General features: G+C 45.0%; 1 protein-coding gene across 3 annotated transcripts in view; it reads right to left on the bottom strand.

The window, feature by feature from the left end:
- OSBP2 (oxysterol binding protein 2) overlaps positions 1 to 21,122 on the bottom strand; it is a 186,162-nt gene that overhangs the window by 111,742 nt on the left and 53,298 nt on the right. Inside the window, exon 1 of one of the 3 annotated variants that reach the window (XM_063144267.1) lies at positions 13,601 to 13,749. The exons of the other annotated variants lie outside the window; for them this stretch is intronic. Coding sequence (XP_063000337.1) covers positions 13,601 to 13,679 — 79 coding nt within the window. The 5' untranslated portion in view covers positions 13,680 to 13,749. Of the gene's footprint in view, positions 1 to 13,600; positions 13,750 to 21,122 lie in introns of those variants that run through there. 3 annotated transcript variants of the gene reach the window in all.

Genomic DNA, 21,122 nt, shown 5'->3' with positions numbered 1-21,122 from the left:
AGCAAGAGGCATGCTTGTAGCTGAGTGGCAATTTAGAGTGATTAAGAAAAATTTGAAAGCTGGCGCTTAATGATTCCATGCATTTTTATTTGATCATTCTTACTATCTTTACGGAGAAATCCCAAGGTTTGTAAATCAAGGTGCAGATCGCAATCTGGTAGACAGGCACGCTTTTTTTATTTATTTATTTATTTATTACATTTTTATACCGCCCAATAGCCGAAGCTCTCTGGGCGGTTCACAAAAAGGTGTCCTCTTAACACCTTGCGATAGAGAGAAGAATCCCATAAAACAGGGTTTTCACCCCTGGTTTGTTTATCTCTTTCTTTCTTCAACAACTTTCAAAGCTTCCCCTCCACTCAATGAGTGCTTGAGGTGATTTACAATTAATCCATAAAAATAGTAAAATATGATCATTCCAAACAAACCAGAACCAAAACTGATAATATATACATTGCAATAAAAGAAGGGGATCTTATAAAATCAAAGAGCAGTGTTAGCAGTATAGTCGTATTTAATTACAATCACTGATCATTTGGTGTTTTCTCTGCTTTTGTGCATTTTCCCCAATTTATTTATTTTATTTATTTATTTAAGCATTTTTATGCCGCCATTCAGCCAAAAAAGGCTCTCACGGCGGCTTACAAAAGTATTTCTTGACAGTCCCTGCCCACAGGCTTACAATCGACATGACACGGAGGGAGGGGGGGGGGGGGGAAAGGAAAGCAAATTCAGGCATTACAATCTTAGTTGCAAAGTTCAGCAGTTACAGTTGACAGTTGGCAGCAGGAGAGGGGGCTCTCAGCTGGAGCTGGACCCAGGCACGATGGAGAGGTGCCTGGCTGCTGCTTCCTCCCTCACTGCTGGCCTCTGCAGTGACAATTCCAAAAGGTCTTCTTTTATTGCATTTATATCCCACCTTTTTCCCTCCAAGGAACCCAAGGCGGCATACATAATCCTCTTCCTCCTCTCCATTTTATCCTCACAACAACAACCCTTCCATCACTAAATACGTGTGGTGTAGTGGGTGAAGTGTCAGACTGGGAGTCAGGAGATCCGAGTTCCAGTCGCAGACTCTCAGCCCAACCCACCTCACAGGGTTGTTGTTGTGAGGATAAAGTGGAGAGGAGGAAGAGGATTATGAACGCTGCCTTGGGTTCCTTGGAGGAAAGCAGATGGGATATAAATGCAATAAATAAATAAAATAAAACTTTTGGAATGGGGGGAAATGCACAAAAGCTGACAAAACACCAAATGATCAGTATTTACCAGCTGTCTAAAGACCAATAATAAGGAAGCCAATTTAGAGCACAGTTCTATGCATGCTTAGACAGAAAAAAGCCCTACAATTTCAAGCATTGCCCAGCCAGCATGAAAGCCCCATCTCAGGTCCACACTAGTTTCGCCTCTCTAGGAGATGGGACACTTAATAAAAATGGGATTACCATACGGAAAGGAGAGAAGTATCTTTAACAGTTGTATAGAAGGGGGAATTTCAGCAGGAGTCATTCGTATGCCTGCAGCACCTGGTGAAATCCCCTCTTCATCACAACAGTTAAAGCTGTAGGAGCCCTGCCCTCTTTTGTTAGAGGGACCTGATACTCTGGCTGTTCAAGAGGAGGCAGCCTCTCAGATACGCTGGTCCTAGGCCATTTGAGCTTAGTAGCTAAGAATGAGCACCTCAGATTGAACTCAGAAATGAATAGGAAGGCAGTGAAATTCTTTCAAGGCTGGTGTCATTCCCTTGCTGGAAGACTCCTCCTTGAAGGAAGAGTTGGAGGGACAGGGTCCACCTGCCACCCAAACCTGGAGACCAGGAAGAGTCCAGGCCCTCAGGAGTGACTACTTTGAGGATATCTGCCTCAGCAGTGGAGGCAGGGAATTCCCTGTCCTTTGGGAGAGAGGCCACCTGAAAAGACAGGAACTCAGACGGAGTGCTAGACTGAGCCAGAGGCCTCCTCTTGAGAAAAGGTCTACTTGCACACAGGAAAATTGCTCATGAGGAGAACCTTTTCAGGTGCAGTCAATAACAGTTAGCAGCTAATGTTTGAGCGTGGTGCTGACAGCTTCTGCATAAAAACAGCAGTGTAAGGTTGAGAGAGTTGCTGGAAACAATGTTGACTAGACCTTCCTGTATCCAGTGTCCCTTGGCTACAGACTGCTTTCTGGCATGAGTACTTCTGGATTGAACTCTGACTCTTCTTCTGCCTGCTCCTTGTGTGCTGTATTGCCTTGGAACCTGGTTGCCTGTGACCTGGCCTGGTGAGACCTTGCCTTTTACGAACATCTCTGCTGGATCAGACCGAGGGTCCATCTGGTCCAGCATTCTGTTCACACGGTGGCCAACCAACTGTTGATCAGGAACCCACAAGCAGGACATGGTGCAACAGCACACACCCCTGGCCCATGTTTCCCAGCAACTGGTGCACATAAGCTTACTGCCTGATCCCTCCTAGTGATGATGACCTTAGAACTTTGAACCTGCAACTACTAGGCTCAAATTCTGGAAATGTGAGCACTGGTGTCATGTGATCTAAAAAAATGCACATTGGACAAAAGCAGGGTAGGCACCTGCATCAGGTGGTTGGGTGGGAGGAGCAGCGAATTGCACCGCTCCCCTGCCAGTGGGTGCTGTGGAGAGCCCTGCCAACGGCTCTCCCATCATGGCATTTGCTGCAGCGAGACAGTGGCCAACAAGGTTCTCTGGAGCAGCTGCTCGGCCTCGCCTTCCCTTGTCAGACATAGCCAGAAGAAGACCCCACGCAAACTCTGCTTCTTGCAGGTGTGCAGCTTTCTATTGAGCTAACGGGGGTGGGGGTGGGGGTGGGGGTGTATGGCCACACATTATTATTATTATTATTATTATTATTATTATTATTATTATTTATATAGCACCATCAATGTACATGGTGCTGTACAGAGTAAAACAGTAAATAGCAAGACCCTGCCGCATAGGCTTACAATCTAATAAAATCATAGTAAAACAATAAGGAGGGGAAGAGAATGCAAACAGGTACAGGGAAGGGTAAGCAGGCACAGGGTAGGGAAAAACTAACAGTAGAAAGTAACAGTAGAAGTCTGCACAACATCAAGTTTTAAAAGCTTTAGGAAAAAGAAAAGTTTTTAGTTGAGCTTTAAAAGCTGTGGTTGAACTTGTAGTTCTCAAATGTTCTGGAAGAGTGTTCCAGGCGTAAGGGGCAGCAGAGGAAAATGGACGAAGCCGAGCAAGAGAAGTAGAGGCCCTTGGGCAGGCGAGAAACATGGCATCAGAGGAGCGAAGAGCACGAGCGGGGCAATAGTGTGAGATGAGAGAGGAGAGATAGGAAGGAGCTAGACCGTGAAAAGCTTTGAAGGTTAACAGGAGTTTATATTGGATTCTGAAGTGAATTGGAAGCCAATGAAGAGATTTCAGAAGCGGAGTAACATGGTCGGAGCGGCGAGCTAAGAAGATGATCTTTGCGGCAGAGTGGTGAACAGAAACCAACGGACTGATGTGAGAAGAAGGAAGGCCAGAGAGAAGAAGGTTGCAGTAGTCCAACCGTGAAATAACCAGTGCATGAACAAGCGTCTTGGCGGAAGAGACAGACAAAAATGATCGAATCCTGGCAATATTATACAGGAAAAATCGACAAGATTTAGCTACTGCCTCAATATGAGGAATAAAGGAGAGCGAGGAGTAACATGTCTTACAGTAACATGTCTTCTCTAACATGTTAATACAGTAACATGTCTTCTCTCTTGCCTTTGGCGGCAAGAGACTCTAACCCAACCCTGCCACTGTGTTTTGCACCAGTTGTACTTTCCAAACACGTTTCAAGGGTGGCCCCACATGGAGCACGTTACAGTAATCTAAATGTGAAGTGATTAGGCATGGATCAATGTGGCCAGATCCACCTTCTCCAGGAAGGACACGCCGCCAGCCAGAACTGGACAGAACTGTTCTAGATGCAAGTAACGTTGCTGGGACATAGGCCTGTTGGAAAAGTGCCCTCTCTGGGGCAGAGTTGCTACGGTAGTTGCTAACGAAATGTTGCAAAATGTCTATGAGAAGCCATTCCAAGGATAAGCAAAATCAAGTGAATGTTTTCTTGAAGAACATTCAGTACCTATCCCTTTGTATTGATGCTTGCCAAAAGAACATGCCATGTATTGGACTTTTCAGCTAGAAATTTCCTGTTAGATGGTGTCTACGTATTTGGCACCAGAAAAGGTAGTGTATAAAACCTAGCTACCTCCCTTGCGAGGTAGGCACATGCTTTGCAGCAATTAGCTCCTTGTGTCTCTTTATTATGCAGAATAAACATTGTTTGACCCATACTTCATCTCTTCTCCTTCTTGTGTGCTGTATTGGACTTGGTACACCAGGGAATGAGCAATTTTTGTAACAGGCCCTGTTCAGAAGACACCTTAAACCACAGTGGTTAAGGCTTCTTTGTCTTCTGAACAGGGCCAATGATAGAAAATCTCACCTTAAGCAAATCAGGTGGTGAAAAATACCACAGAATAACCATACAAGGAAGTATCATTTCTTTTCCTTTCGGCATTTTCAGCAACAAAGAACAAAGCAACTTTTTATGTAGCTGCAACACAAATGTTAATTTCTCAACATTCCCCCACAAATAAAAGCCTTAAACAGCTCTACTGATGGTGTTCCTATTTAGTTCCCTACAACAATATACTGCGAGCACTTTTAATGTGGTCTGGAGGAAGCAATCGTTACCACGTTGGCTACGTTTATTATTCAAGATCTGATGCTGAGAAAATGTTTGGTATTTATCCAGTTTAGAACCAGAGCTATCGGGATGCATTCTTCTTTAATACCAGCTATTGGTACCTTTTGGCTCAATAAGTGGATTTACTCTTGTAATATCGAAGGGTACATACAATAACCGTAATCCAATTTTACTTCATGCATGAAGCTGTTTTGAGTGGCATAGCAAACGGTGTGGATTGCACAAGTAACAATTGTTTGGGTGGGTTTTTTTTAACCGGGAGTGGAGTGTGTCACGCAATTCGAACAATCATTCCACGTTATGGGAATGAGCAGGGTGGTACTTGGCCTTGCATTCTTCTCCACCCACCCCCTTTCGTGCAAAGGGGAGATTAGAAACTTCTGGTCCAGGTTTGCTGCAAAATCATAGCGTGCCCCATTCAGGTGAAATGGCAAACTATGGTCAGCTGCAAATTAGACGTTTCTACTCACACACAGACACACAACCTTATGTGCAAAAGAAAGGAAGGAGACAGTGAACAAGCATGAACAATGCCACCATTCATCCTCACAACAAACCAGTGTTTGTGATGTCTGAACTCAGCTTCTAAGTCAGCCAGAGGAATGGAGAGTTTAGAACATCAGAAGAGCCCTGCTGGATCAGACCCCAAGGGACCATCTAGTCCAGCATTCTGTTGACACAGTCGCCAGTCAGCTGCCCACAGAAAAACAACAAGCAAGACATGAGTGCAAGAGCACCCTTCTGCCCATGTTCCCCTGCAACTGGTAACCATAGGTTTACTGTCTCTGATTACTCGAAGTAGCATAGAGGCATCAGGACTAGTAGCCATTGACTAGTTTGCAGCAAAACCTACACAAAGGAGATTTTTGAAAAACAAATGCCATCACCCGCTTATTGGAAGCCCATGTGGATTTTCCTCTAGTTTCTTTCTTTCTGGTAGGACCTGCCCATGGGTTTGCTTCTTAGTTTTACTTCTGCAACCGATGAGGACTAGAGACATATAATAAAGTTCAATAATAAAGTTCAGATGAATCGGCACAATTAGTGTTTTTGGAGGGGCAAGACCAACAAGATAGCTGCCTTGAGTGCCATTTTTTTTATAGGCACAAATAAATAAAACAAAAAATACCGCTTTACCCTTAAAGGAGGGTGACAAATTATTTTAAATAAATAAATGCCATTGATATTGGTTCTTTGCAGTACAGCTTTTTTCAAACGAAGTTAATGGACAAAGAAAATTGGACATGCTCAGCATATCCCCGGAGGTGGTCATTCATGAGTTTGTCTATATGCCTCTTTGATTTTAAGGAATCTCCAGCCTGCCCGCTGTTCCCCATAGGATGTACTGGCATGGAGATTAGCACAGCCCCTACTGTGCCCTATGCCCAAAGGGAGAAATGCTGTGCTGAGCCATTTAGAGTGAAAGTTTGCCTATTACATTTATAGCACAACATGCACCCAGTGGTTGGCCTAACGCAGGAGTAGGCAAATGGGTGCCCTGGAGATGTTTTGGACTATAACTCCCATGAGCCCCAACCAGCATGGCTAATAGTCAGGGACTATGGGAGTTATGGAGGGCACCATGTTAACTATCCCTTGCCGAAAGAAAGGGAAGAGAGACAAAAATGCCAATAGCCTAATTGCATCAGGACTATAGAGTAGGTAGTCTAACAGCACCTCCTATCTCAGAAGGATACCACTGATGGTTCTGAAAGCTGCTGAAAGGGTCACAGTTGCCCTGTCCATTTCCCGGGCTAGATTAGACAACCAAAGCAGTCTCTGTCCCATAACCAGTTCTGAAGCCAGACTGAAATGGTTCTAGATGATCAGTCTCATCTAGAAATCCCAAAGCCACTACATGTCCGAGAATGGAATATTGGAAACCAGCTGGATATTATCCAATACAGCCGGTGGGGGTGGGTGGGGGGGGAGGTTTCAGGGAAGTGGGTATTCTTTTTCCAAAAAAGGTCTCACCACCGCCTCATTTAGGCAGGTGGAATTACACCTTGCCATAAAGAGGCATTCGCCACTACCCTTGCCCACTCAACCATAGAATCATTGAATAGTAGAGCTGGAAGGGGCCTATAAGGCCATCAACCCCCTGCTCAATGTAGGAATCCACCTTCAAGCATCCCTGACAGATGGCTGTCCAGCTGCCTCTTAAACGCCTCTAGGGTGGGAGAGCTCATAACCTCCCTAGGTCCTGGGTTCCATTGCTGTACTGCTCTAACAATCAGGATGTTTTTCCTGATCTCCAGCTGGAATCTGGCTTCCTGTAACTTATGTTCAACACCATCCCTCCCAGGGCCCACTTTGTCCAAACTCTGGACTGTTTTAGAATTAGAATAGATTCTATTTTATAGCGATTATTGTTTCAGCACACCAGTGGAAGAGCAAGACACATGAGTTTGAAACTAGGTTTGTTGTTCCTAGTGGAGTGGGGGTGTTGTTGCTTGTATGGGTGGTATAACCCTTCCCAGCACTTTTATCTGGAGAGAAATAAAATAGGGCTGGCAACAGTCCCACAGAAATCGGTGTCAACTTCTCTGCTTATACAACCGAAAGGAAGCTTGCGTTCTCAGACTGTAGGCAAGGCCTGTCAAGACAGACCGACAGGAACAAAAGGGAGGAGTAAACAGCGAGGGAAGCTGCCAATTAAAGGAGCGTAGCAATAGGAAATCCATCTCCCTGGTAGCATCTCGGGTGTATTCAGGAGCTAATTATAACGTCATCAATATGCACATTTATTATTAATAAAACTCATAAAAACCCAGCCAGATGGAGTCACAGACTAATTTCAGGCTTTTGCAGATATTATTAATGGCTGGATTTTCCTGGCGATCCTCACCTCCACGTCTGCCACATGAAGCTGATACAATTTAAAACAAAAGACAATGTGGCACAAAAGAAGATCATTCCTGGTAGCTCATTCAACGGACTGCAAATGCTTACACACTCCGGCAATCATGTATGCTTTAAAAGCCTTATTGCTGTCCCTGCCCGCTGCTCCTCACCAAGAACGCAAATGCTCTGCCAACTTGTGTCCCTCCCAAAGCATGCTCAACTGCATCACACTCTTAATTTCTCTCTCTAACTCTCTCATTCACAATCTCCTGCCAATGTCAAGCAGCCCTTACATTTTGCCAGAGGAGAATCAGCCATGCTTCCGTTTCTGCAGCCTTGTGTAAGCAGAGACGTCTTTTCTACCGAGTACATCCTAACGCAATTAAGGCTCCACAGTTGGGCAATACAATACCTTTATTAGGACCAAGCAAAAATGTCACAAAGGAATGGGCAAGCTCTTGAGTTCTCCAGAATTCTTAAGCTAGGCTAGGTGGGACTACAAACGCAAGGGATGGGGGAAGAAACGGAAAAGATCCAAAAATTAGACCGGATGTTGCCGTCGTGAACTCTGCACTTGAGATGCACTCTCAGAATGGAGACCGAGGAAGCAGCCCTTCGCAAGTTCAGACTGAAAAAAGTCCTAATATGTGTCTCCTCCTCCCACTCCTCTTAAAAAAGGGAAATTGGCTATAACGTTCTGCAGCTATTCCTTACCTTTTCCGATGGCCAAGCCTAGCTGACAGACTGGGCCTTTGCATTGAGAAAACAAGGCCAGGAGCCTTGATATACCTGCTCTGTATGTAGGCCTCTGTATGTAGTTTGGTTCTTGCAAGTGAACTGCATGATGAGATTAGAATAATGTATGTGCCTGAATGTGCTGTAATGCTAAAACTATTAAATCAGCAAGGAAATGCTTAATTAGAATCTCTAATTGTCAAGACCTCTTGATATAGTAGAAGATAAAATATAAGCTAGCTTGATAAGGAAGACTGACCATCCAGGTCAATCTGACTTTGGCAGAAGAGTTACAGGCCATCTGGTGATACAGTATAATGACGTTTGCTTTGATCTTTGTTTTGCTTTAGAACTTTGCTAACTGCTAATTGGTTAAGATGCTACTATGTATAAATATACCTGCTTTACACACTGCCAGTTGAGAAGTTCTTTATCTTTAGATACAGCTGTATTACACTCAATAAAACAGAGTTGCCTTACAACCAAAGTGGATTTTTTAAAATCTTTGACAGCGTGCATGCGTGGCTGAAAGTTCAGCCCAGCACCTCTCAAAGGGAATGGTTTCCAGACTAGCAGAGAATGTGACACCAGTTTCTCTAAGGCTGGGCTCAGACAACACAATAACGAATGGTGGTTTAGTCAATGGTGAGTTATTTAAGCTACCATGGGTTATCATGTCTTGTGGAGGAAGTTTTTTAACCAACGGTTGGTTATTTGGCCAAAATAATCAATGCAAATAATTAATGCTGTGCAGAGTTAGCTATCTGAACCACTGTTGGTTCCTGTGTTGTGTGGAGGGCACCACTGGCTATTTCCTCAGCCACTGTCGGTTATTTCATCAGCAACAGAGTTGCATGGCAAGAGCGGTCAAATTGGTGGCTACTGCTCTAGTCCAGCTGGCAGGATAGATTTTCGGCAGCAATGGCTGATGGGACACTAGCAGAAGGGCTGAGGGGGGCAGGGGGGATGAGTGAGTCAACGCAGCGTGGACTAAGAGTCAATTCAACACTAACCTACACCACAGTTGATTATTATCATGCTGTATGGGGAGTACTCTACTATCGAGTTATTACCCCACCATTGACTATTGTGTTGTCTGAACGCAGCCTCTAGCTCTCCAATGCTTGCAGAGTGGAAAAAGAATGGGAAAGTTAAAAAAAAAAAGCAGAATCCTAATAAACCTGCTCCTTCCCAGCCTTTGGTCCCATTTCTTTTGGAAGTCATAACAAGCTTCTAGCCAAGGCCAAGACACAGTTCTGCAGAGAGGTGGGTGGTGGCAGCATGCCTACAGGTCCTAAACAACTCCTTCCTTCCTTCCTGTGCTTATCCTACCAGAAGCTTGGGTTCTGACCTTAAGACCAAAATTCTCCATTGAGTGACCAATGGAAATGCAAAATGTGGGCATGTATGCTTAGGAACAAAATCTCTAGCTATAAATTTGCTTTGGAATGGGTAATTGCGTCCGGTTCTGTGCTCCACAATTCAAGAAGGACGCAGACAAGCTGGAGCATGTTCAGGGGAGGGCAACCAGGATGATCAGGGGTCTGGAAACAAAGCCCTATGAACAGAGTTTGAAAGAACTGGGCATGTTTAGCCTGGAGAAGAGAAGATTGAGGGGAGACATGAGAGCACTCTTCAAATACTTAAAAGGTTGTCACACAGAGGAGGGGCAGGATCTCTTCTCGATCCTCCCAGAGTGCAGGACACGGAATAACAGGCTCAAGTTAAAGGAAGCCAGATTCCAGCTGGACGTCAGGAAAAACTTCCTGACTGTTAGAGCAGTAAGACAATGGGATCAGTTACCTAGGGAGGTGGTGGGCTCTCCCACACTAGAGGCCTTCAAGAGGCAGCTGGACAACCATCTGTCAGGGATGCTTTAGGGTGGATTCCTGCATTGAGAAGGGGGTTGGACTCGATGGCCTTGTAGGCCCCTTCCAACTCTGCTATTCTATGATTCTATGAAATGAAGTCAATCCAAACTTATCAAAAGAACTAGATTCATTTAATTAATTATTGGAACAAGTCACCCCAGAACCTCACTACAGCCCACCATAACTGGGATAACACGTCACGATAAACTGCAACAACTGAACACCATGGTTTGAATGTGCTGCAACCCCCATGACTTATTTAATTAATTTAATTTACTTAGGGTGGTGAAGCATAAAACCTCCAAAAAAATCTCCTTAAGCTGTTTTAAGCACCCTAAATAATTTGGTGTCATCATCAGCAAACTTGCCCACCTAACTGCTAATTCTAGATAATTTATGCACAACTTTAAAAGCATTTGTCCCAATATAGATCCCTGTGGGACCCCACTGTTCACCATCTTCCACTGATGGAATTTACCATTTATTCCTACTCTCTGCTTTCTCTTCTTTAACCAATTACTGATCCATAAGAGGACCTCCCCTTTTTCCTATAACTGCTAAGTCTGCTCAAGTGTCTTTGATGAGAGACTTTATCGAAAGCCTTTTGGAAGTCCAAGTAAACAATGTCTACTGGATCACCCTTTCTCCACATGTTCACTGACATTCTCAAAGAACTCTAAAACGTTAGTGAAACAAGACATACCTTTGCGGAAGCGAGGCTGGTTCTTTTTCAGCAGGATTTATTAGATTTTATTAGATTTTTAAAAGACAAATTACTACAATCAAAAAATGAAATACTGAGAAACATCCATATAATACATGAACAAATTATAAGCATAGATGAATATGCCTTATTTTGCTAATAAGTTACAAATGAATTCCATGTTTGAATGCAATTAATACAATGTTGTTTTCCTTTCCTTAATTATGAGTACATTCTTATATAAGAGTGTACTCATAACTTATACTTCTCATTTTTATAGCATGACATAACATTGGAAATCCTAGCAGTTGTAATAATATACAAGGTTATTTCATATAAATGTAACAATCAATTTTATATAATTTAGGAGAAGTAGTAAAGAATCTAGATCTTTAGAGGCAGTATGGTGTAGTGGCTAATGTGTTGGACTGGGAGTCGGGAGATCTGGGTTCTAGTCCCTACTTGGCCATGGAGACCCACTGGGTGACTTTGGGCCAGTCACAGACTCTCAGCCCAACCTACCTCACAGGGTTGTTGTTGTGAGGATAAAATGGAGAGGAGGAGGATTATGTACACTGCCTTGGGTTCCTTGGAGGAAAAAAGGTGGGACATAAATGTAATAAATAAATAAATAGGTCTAACTTTATATGGATTATTTTTTCTATAGTAGCTCTAATTTCACTCTTTTACATCTAAGTATATCCATCACCTATCATAAAAAGATCCCTCTTCTGTTCAGCACTTCCAATATCCATTATCTATTATCCAATAACCATTATCTATTGTGACGTTACACAATGAAAAAAAACCTCCATATAGATAAACATATTTCCATGTTGTTTTTCCTGAAATCTTTACCCCAACGTACATACATACATATCATCCATGACAATAATGCAAGATCTATTAAGATTTTAGACTTTAAGTAATACATTTAGATTTTCAGAGGGCTACTGAAATTTCTCGGGAAGTAACCTTATATTCTCATCCATCATATGATATTTGCAGAATTATAAACATCCAACTCATAGAAGATGAGTCACATTCATAATTTTGTAAAGATGATCGTAAGTCCAGAAGAAATCTCTCAAAGAGATCTTTATATGCATCCATCTCATCCATATACTTAAAACACTATACTTAAAACACTAAAACTCCCATTACTCACCCTAAACGCCGTCTATACTTCCTGTGGATCAATACATATTGAAGGCATGGAGGAATTATTTCAGCTGGCTTGAAAAGGTACTGAAATATCAACTTCCAAAACTACTGAGATCAGATTCCGGTTGTCAATGTTCTCCCAAAGCAACATAAGAGCTATGTTTCATATCAGTTCAACATTGTCATCTCATCCATGTAAAACAAGCTATTTGGAAGCCATATCACTCCTGTTGCCATTTCTGTTTTTAGTCACACAGTCACCCTTGGATGCTTTTTCATGCACACACAGGCACACAATAAGAGCACAAGAGAATTTATTATTCCCCTGATATTTCTCTAAACAGGAGCAACCTGAAAATGGCTTTGCTTACATCAAAATACTGAAGGCCAAAGCTACAATTGTATTGCATTAGATTAGACCAAAGGATTCCTCCCACCGACAAGTGAAACTTACTGCACTAATCTGCTTTCTCTAACTTTTCACAAAGTGCCAGAAGAGAAAAAGGGAGACAGTGCTATTGAAAGGGGGGAATAGGGGAAATGACTTTCATATCACAAATCCCACAATCTGGGAAAGACTGAAATATATGGAAATCTTGTGCAGCACAAGATCACCAAAGACCAAATTCCCCAAACAAATATCACAGCTTTTAAATAAATATTCTGATTAGCTTAGTTAAACGTCATGCTAATAATAGTATAATACCCTTTGCCTGCGTTACACTAACCCAACAAAGCCAGAAGGCATTATTTATCTGCCCCCCTCCATCCCCCATAATTGTAGAAGGCAATTAATTCCACATACTTTCAAACCCAACAGTACGTTCAGGTGATCCTGGTATTGTTCTTCAGTTCATTTCCCAGCCTCCAAGTCAGTCACCACAGTATCAAATATTAGATCCAAGAAATAACGCCCAAGAACAATCCAATACTTCGTATCATTGTTCAATTCTGGCATTTAAGACACACTGCTTTAAAAACTAACTTGTGGCAACCAAAGCGTCCCCTTAGCAATTTGACGACCCTATAAAAGCGATAAGCCCCCAGGACGCTCAGCGAGGCTTTGACACAGCAAATTACAACCAGCAAAATTGTATCCTGCCAGAATTGCAGTCCCTTCTCTCTCTCTCTCTCTCTCTCTCTCTCTCTCCAACTAACCAGAAAATCAATACTGGATTCCACAGACCCTCGCAATCCTTCCTTCTCTGGGGAATCTCATGCCTCCAGAGTTGTATGATTTCAAGGAGAGTGTTAAAAGGAACCTGACCTAAATGAGAGGAAAGCCAGGAACAGCTCTCCGGAGGAGGGGAACAAGGGCACCAGCTGCTGCCTGGGCACAGAAGACCGGGATGCTTTTTCCTCTGCTGCAGGAAGTCTCAAAATTTCCAGTGCCTCATCTCTACGGGCGTCAGCTCCCTCCCACCACGCCCTTTCCAGCCACCCGCTTCACCCAGTAGGCTAAGCCAGTCTTTCTGTTGGCAGCAGTCACCTCCGTGTCCCCCCCGGCCATTACCCCTCCCTCCAAAGCTTGACTCCTATGCTTTTCTGACCTTGCCACGTGATGGAGACCTCGCTCTGATGGGGCCGCAAGCAGAGGTGACCCATAAGGTTAAGGCACATCTCCCCCATGGATAGCTGGCAGGAGAGGGGAGGCTTAGGGGGGGAGGGGGACCCAAGGCTTCTCGTGCAGTCCAGCTTCACCGAGAGACTGGGAACTAAGTGCTTGCTCAGAGGCACTGCCCAGGCGCTGGGGGTGGGGTGGGGTGGGGGCAAGCGGAGATCGCCTCGACAGAGAAGGAGAAAAGACACGAGGGGTCCTGGCCAGAGAAACAGCATCTCCTGCCCCCCCTCCCACCAGACCTCCGGCTCCTTACCATTGCCCACCCCCAGCCTGCGCGATCGGAGGTAGCTGCGCTGCCACTAGACCTTTTCCGAAAGGATCCTGGAGGATCTCAAAGCAGCCGGAGATGGAAGCAGCCACTCGATCCCCTCCCTCCCTCCCCACTCTGTGCATGGTCATTTGAGCTGTCCGGCAGGAGAAACAGCTTGTAGCAAGGGGGCAGCTTAGAACAGGGGCTGAAAGACCCTAGAAATATATGGGGGGATGCTGCTGCACGTCTCTTGAAGCGGATCGATGCCTGCTCAAGCCAAACAGCCCAGCCCCCTGATGCCTCCGTCTTGTCTCAGCCCAACAGATGCTCCACCTTGAGTGCAGTCCCCATCCGCCAGAGAAGGGGTTAAGGAGGGAGGGGCGGGAAGAAAAGTCCCCCTCCCCCTTTGTTCTGCTCCCACAGGGGCTGCTTGGCCAAACGAGCCGTGGGGACCGCCCTCCACAACCCCCCTACTCACCCAGCCGGTCCTGCCTCAGCAGCTTACAGAGACAAAGAGCAACTCTTCACCCCAAAGCTGCCGGAGGACTTGCACCAGGCGTTGTGCGGCTGCCACCCTGTTTCGTTTCTTTCCTACCTCCGTTCATTCATCTCCTTCCGCCCCCTGGTCTTGCTTGCTGAAAAATCTAGGGGAAGGCAAAAAGGCAAGGCAGCCTAATCGCTGGATGGGCATCTGCAAAAAGCTCTGATCAATCTCCACCCAGGAGAGGGACAGCAAATGCTGCTGCCACCGCTGGCACGGCCACCACCAATGCTGCTCTGATCAGCACCATGGACAGCCGACAGATGGGTCTCCCAAAAAGCCATGGGCACGCTCAAGGAGAGGCAGAGGAGGCTAACTGGGCAGTCATGTGTTCTGCCAGGCGCCAAGCAGCCCCACCCATTTCACTTCTGCCGGTGGGTGAAGCAAACACCACCTCTCTGAAAAATCCAGGGTGTGAGAAGCGGCTCCAGTGATTGTGCTGCAATTTTGTTTTTCATCCCCCTCCGCCCCAGGTCCGCAAATTGAGGCGTTCCATCACCAATTAAACTTGACAATCTTTCTCATGCGCTGAAGTCAGGGCAGGGAGACGGTCAATGGGATTTTAGCACGCTGAACTGTCGTTGCCATCAATTTCCCCCATACAATTTTGGACTGAGGTTTGTCACATCCCGGATTCAACAGTTTTCTATGCCAAATCAGGCACGAAAGCACTTGCATAAACATGTACACACAAATCTAGTGAAAACAACCACTTGTATTTCAGAAATGCCTAAATAGGAACCTACAACAAGATCCTTTATGATACAATGGTATGTTTAGAGAATTGGCAGAAAGAAGTAGGGAATGGTTTGCTATGTTTTTCCAAAAAATTAACTTCAGCTTTGGTGTGCTTGAGTCAGCCGTCAGGTTATGTATAACTGTGACACTGAATTTATCACCATTTTATTAAGTTGTGTCAAGATGACTGTGCAGCAGAATATGGGGCGGGGGGGGGGGAGAACTGCACAGACATGCTGATATAACCCAATCGGGAATATCACAATCACGATAACGTTAATCCATTTTGTAAAACAAAGGTAACAGGCAACCATCAGATAAAACCTAAATAGCTGCCCATTCTTCATTCAGTAATGAAATTATAAAATAAATTACAACAATGGAGAATCTTTTTCTCTTGTTTGTATCTTTTTCTTTCTTTTTGCTTTTGATTTAATGAACCCTCCTTCAAACGATTTTTTTAATGTGTTGGTTTACCAATAGGTTCATCACCAGGTTTCTTGATTTATCATGCAATTTAACCTTATTTTGATAAATAAAATTACATTGCATTTACTTGCTGCTATACAATCAATCACAATTTTCTAAAGCAATTGTGGTATCTGTGTTATCAACAGATGTGAATGTTTTTCTGTGCTGTTTTTCTTTCTTTCGTACGAAACCTTGCATAATGTGAGTAAACTTAATTTTAAAATGTGATTGGTGAAGAGACATTTCCTAATTTCCTATCCCATCTCCTGCCTCACGGAAGTCGGTTCCCTACGGGAACCCTGTTGCAGATGGAAAGTGTACCCAGCAAGTTTTTCTGTGACAGCAACAAGTGAATATTTATTTATTTAAAACATTTGGGGCTCAATCCTACAGGATCCACCGCGGGTACCCATAAGCCTCCAAACTCAGAAGCTTGCAAGTACCTATTGCAGGTCAGGAGACGACTCAGCCTTCCTGCTCTGCATTTAAGCTGAACGGGGCTTTTTATCCCATTAGAGGCTTTAGGGAGAAGAAGGGAAGGATGGGGTGGCCATATAACGGCTGCTGCCCCGGTCTCATCCCTACTCCCCTGGGAATGCATTCTTTCCCCCATCTCTGCGAATTGTTGTAGATCACAAGCTGAATATGAGCCCACAGTGTGATGTGGCTGAAAAAAAAGCAAATGCTATTTTGGGCTGCATTCATAGAAGTATACCTTCCAAATCGCGTGACGTACTGGTTCCTCTCTATTTGGCCCTGGTTAGGCCTCATCTAGAGTATTGCGTCCAGTTCTGGGCTCCACAATTCAAGAAGGATGCAGATAAGCTGGAGCATGTTCAGAGGAGGGCAACCAGGATGATCAGGGGTCTGGAAACAAAGCCCTATGAAGAGAGACTGAAAGAACTGGGCATGTTTAGCCTGGAGAAGAGAAGATTGAGGGGAGCCATGATAGCACTCTTCAAATACTTAAAAGGTTGTCACACAGAGGAGGGCCAGGGTCTCTTCTTGATCCTCCCAGAGTGCAGGACACGGAATGACGGGCTCAAGTTACAGGAAGCTGGATTCCGGCTGGACATCAGAAAAAACTTCCTCACTGTTAGAGCAGTACAACAATGGGGCCAGTTACCTAGGGAGGTTGTGGGCTCTCCCACCCTAGAAGCATTCAGGAGGCAGCTGGACAGCCATCTGTCAGGTATGCTTTAGGGTGGATTCCTGCATTGAGCAGGGGGTTGGACTCGATGGCCTTGTAGGCCCCTTCCATCTCTACTGTTCCATGATTCTATGATTCTGTTTTCCAAGCATGGAGAGGTAACTGATGCGTTCTCTTTGCACTCACTATGGGGGCAGGCGCAGTTTCCTGGCTTTGAAATCGGAGCCGTTTCCAGCCTCAGCGCCAGGAAACTGAGATATCCTATGTCCCCCAGATGCTGTCTAGAAGATATAGCATTGCTCCCTTATATCCCGCCTTTCGTTATCAAATATCAGGGGGGTGTAAATAAACTGCTGCTTTAAAAAAAACAGGATCAACAACAGGGAGGAAAAACTCAGAATATGTTTTTTTTTAAAAAAAAGGAAAAAACCAGCTAACAACGGTTAGAAGATGGTCTCTCAGAACGAACTCCCAACGTGGTACCTATGATGGTGGTTGAAAGAGAGCTGTGGGGGAAAGCAGGGACGTGCCTGAGCATGCGCACGTAGACGGTGGGTGAGGGTTTGCGCCCAAAACGACCCTCAGCTATGGGAAATCCCTGAATGAGGCTCCGCACAGGCTTAGAGCCCGTGTGTGTGTGTGTGTGTGTGTGTGTGTGTGTGTGGTGCACAAAGACCACGAGAAAGAATTACTAATAATGCACTGACAGTAATGTGTATCAAGCCTATCAGAAGCTGGTGTCATGAGCTGCTATAAGCCATACTTGGCATTTGCTGATCTTGATCTACAGCACGTTATTAGCCAATATTGGAACATCTACTGTTCATTCATCAATCCCCACTCTAACATGTAGTGTTAATATAAAAAAATGTCCAGAAATGCCATTTAGGCCTCTAATACATAGAATTATTGAGATATTACTAAACATAGGGTCATAGGAAGCTGCCTTACACTGAGTCAGACCTCTGGTCCATCTAGCCCAGTATTGTCGACACTGACTGGCAGCAGCAGCAGCTCCGCAGGATTTCAGGCAGGAGTTTTTCCAGCCCTACCTGGAGATGCCGGGAATCAAACCTGGGACCGTCTGCAGGCAAAGCAAGATGGAAGGTCAATACAAAGACCATAAGCAGCAGCCTGCCGGATCAGACCGAGGGTCCATCTAGTCCAGCACTCAGTTCACACAGTGGCCAACCAGCCATCGGCCAGGGATGAACAAGCAGCACATGGTGCAACAGCAGCCTCCCACCCATGTTCCCCAGCAACTGGTGCACACAGGCTTACTGCCTCGGATACTGGAGTTAGCACACAACCATCAGGGCTAGTTAGCAGCCATTGATAGCCTTCGCCTCCAGGAATTTATCCAATCCCCTTTTAAGGCCATCCAAATTGGGGGGCATCACTATTATTATTATTATTTATTTATTTATTTATATAGCACCATCAATGTACATGGTGCTGTACAGAGTAAAACAGTAAATAGCAAGACCCTGCCGCATAGGCTTACAATATAATAAAATCATAATAAAACAATAAGGAGGGGAAGAGAATGCAAGCAGGCACAGGGTAGGGTAAGCAGGCACTGGGTAGGGTAAAACTAACAGTATAAAGTCCGCACAACATCAAGTTTTAAAAGCTTTAAGAAAAAGAAAAGTTTTTAGTTGAGCTTTAAAAGCTGCGATTGAACTTGTAGTTCTCAAATGTTCTGGAAGAGCATTCCAGGTGTAAGGGGCAGCAGAAGAAAATGGACGAAGCTGAGCAAGGGAAGTAGAGAAACATGGCATCAGAGGAGCGAAGAGCACGAGCGGGGCGATAGTGTGAGATGAGAGAGGAGAAATAGGAAGGAGCTAGACCGTGAAAAGCTTTGTATGTGCGGTGTGAAGAAGTCCTTCCTTTTCTTTGTCCTGCATCTCCCATCAGTCAGCTTCATGGGATATGACCCCTTTGCGTTCTAATATTTTGAGAGAGGGAGAAAAATATCTCCCTATCCACATTCTCCATACCATGCATAATTCTGTACACCTCTATCATGTCTCCCATCAGCCTCCTTTTTTCCAAGCTAAGCAATCCCAGTTGATGTAACCTTCCCTCCTAGGGGAGATGCTCCAGCCCCCTGGATCATTTCAGTGGCCCTTTTCTGCTCTTTTCCCAGCTCTATGATATCCTTTTCTAGGTGTGGTGACCAGAACTGTACACAGCATTCTAAGTGTGGTCGCACCATAGAGTTGTATAAAGACAAGTACGATAGTGGCAGTTTTATTCTCAATTCCTTTTCTTATAATGTCTAACATGGAGTTTGCCTTCTTTACAGCACCCACACACTGGGTAGACATTTTCATCGAAGGAAGATAGATATAGATGGAGCATCAGAAGCACCCTGCTGGATCAGGCCGAGGGTCCGTCCAGTCCAGCACTCTGCTCACACAGGGGCCAACCAGCCATCGGCCAGGGATGAACAAGCAGGACATGGTGCAAGAGCACCCTCCCGCCCATGTTCCCCGGCAACTGGTAAAGTAAAGCAGCTCTCCTTTGTTAACTACTGGCAACTTTGGACACGGAAAAAATGACCATTAACCATTTTGGTCAGAATTAAAAATGAGGGACATCCTGAAATATACGTATTTTTAAGTAATGGGCAGGTTGTTTTTAGCAGCATAAGAAAGAAATACGGCTTTGCTAAATTTTTGTTACGACTGCTTTGTTTCTTGAGAGACTTAAACCTAATCTACCCCTCTTGGCAGTCTCAATCCAGCTGTCCGGGGGTTCTCCAGGTGGCCACACCCCTTTTCCTGGCCACACCCCTTTTCCCCATCCACCAATCCGTTAGTGGTTTCCCAGCTTTGTATGGATTCTCCCCCCGCCATTCTTAAAAGTTGAAATGCCTCCTGTAAGGCTTTAGTTAGGGTAGGAGCTTTGCGATCAAATATGCTGGCATTTTTGGTGTTCAGCCCTTTGCCTTTTTCATGTGGCTTCGCCCACCACTGGAATGTGCGCCCTTAGAGCATCTCCAAAATTGAATCCAGTCCTCAAAGTGATAGAAGTTCCCCTGTTTCAGTGGATAGTAAAAGCGGAGTATCGCAGAAGACTGCAAGGCAATGGGGAATCAGTGTCCATCTCCTTGCTGTCCTTTTTCAAAGTCTTCTTATGTTTCTGGCACGGTTGAGGCTGTTGTAGGGAATATATAAGCACAGCATGAAGAGAGGGAGTCGCCATGGAACGCCCAGGGATTTATCTGCAAGACGGTTTCATTAACCACCTTCTCGCTGCGCTCCCTCAGCAGGGCTCTTGTGTTTTCTCCATCTTTATTAGTGCAATGGCCTCTTGATCAAGGGACAGTGATGCACGGAAAGCTCACTGGAGTTGCTCTATTTTAATATGCCTGGCAGTTCTACCGGGATAAACAGAAAGGCTCTTTGATGGGCTTCTAGGCTAAAGAGGGAAATAAAGTATGCAGATGTATTATAGATGGCTGGAGCTGCAGTCTGCAAGTGACATCTTTCAAAAAATAATGACACTGAAGTCAAAGCCTCGGTGGGATCATAGCAGAAGTAGGGCAAGTCATGAACGAGAAGAAGGTTATGGTACCACAAAGGTGGGGAACGTCTTTCAGCACTGAGACCGAATTCATTTTCGGAGGAAGCCTTGAGGACTGCATTTCAGTGGTGGGTGGGGCCCCAACATCAAAGGCAAAAGAGGCAGAGGCAGCAATATACAAAATACCAACGTACTGTAGCTTAAAGCTCTTCAAGCCAGTAATGAAAACCTTAGGAGAGGCGTTTCCAGCTTTCAGAATGTGGAAAAATTGCACAAATGCTGGGGGAAGGAAGGGGGGGCAGGAGAAGGGGGAGGGGCTATCTGGGGAACCCCGAGGGGGCAAATTTAGCCCCAAGCCTGAGGTTCCACATGCCTGGTTTAAGAGATGAGCCTGGCTTAGGAAAGTACACATAGGCTCTGGCAATGAGACAGTGGTGGGAGACAGCAGCTCAGAGACAAAAGTGCACACAGAAGGCCCCGGGTTGAATCCTTGGCATGTCCAATTTAAAAGATCAGATAACATAGCACAGGAAATACCATTGTTTGAAACTCTGGAGTGCTGCTACCTGTCAGAAAAGGCCATGCTAGTCCAACGGATGGACCACTAGCCTGACTCAGTATGTCAGCTTCCTACAACAGGGGAAAGGCCGCAGCCCAGTGGTAGAGGACATGCTTTGCATGAAGAAGGTCCCAGGTTCAAGTCCTGGCATCTCCAGGCAGAACTGGGGAAGATCCTTCTCTGAAACCTTGGAAAGCTGCTGACACTCAAT

Source organism: Elgaria multicarinata, chromosome 18 (genome assembly GCF_023053635.1).
Source record: "Elgaria multicarinata webbii isolate HBS135686 ecotype San Diego chromosome 18, rElgMul1.1.pri, whole genome shotgun sequence".
NCBI lineage: Eukaryota > Metazoa > Chordata > Lepidosauria > Squamata > Anguidae > Elgaria > Elgaria multicarinata.
The sequence above is the reverse complement of the archived record's forward strand: the minus strand, read 5'-3'. Positions and strand labels throughout refer to the sequence as shown.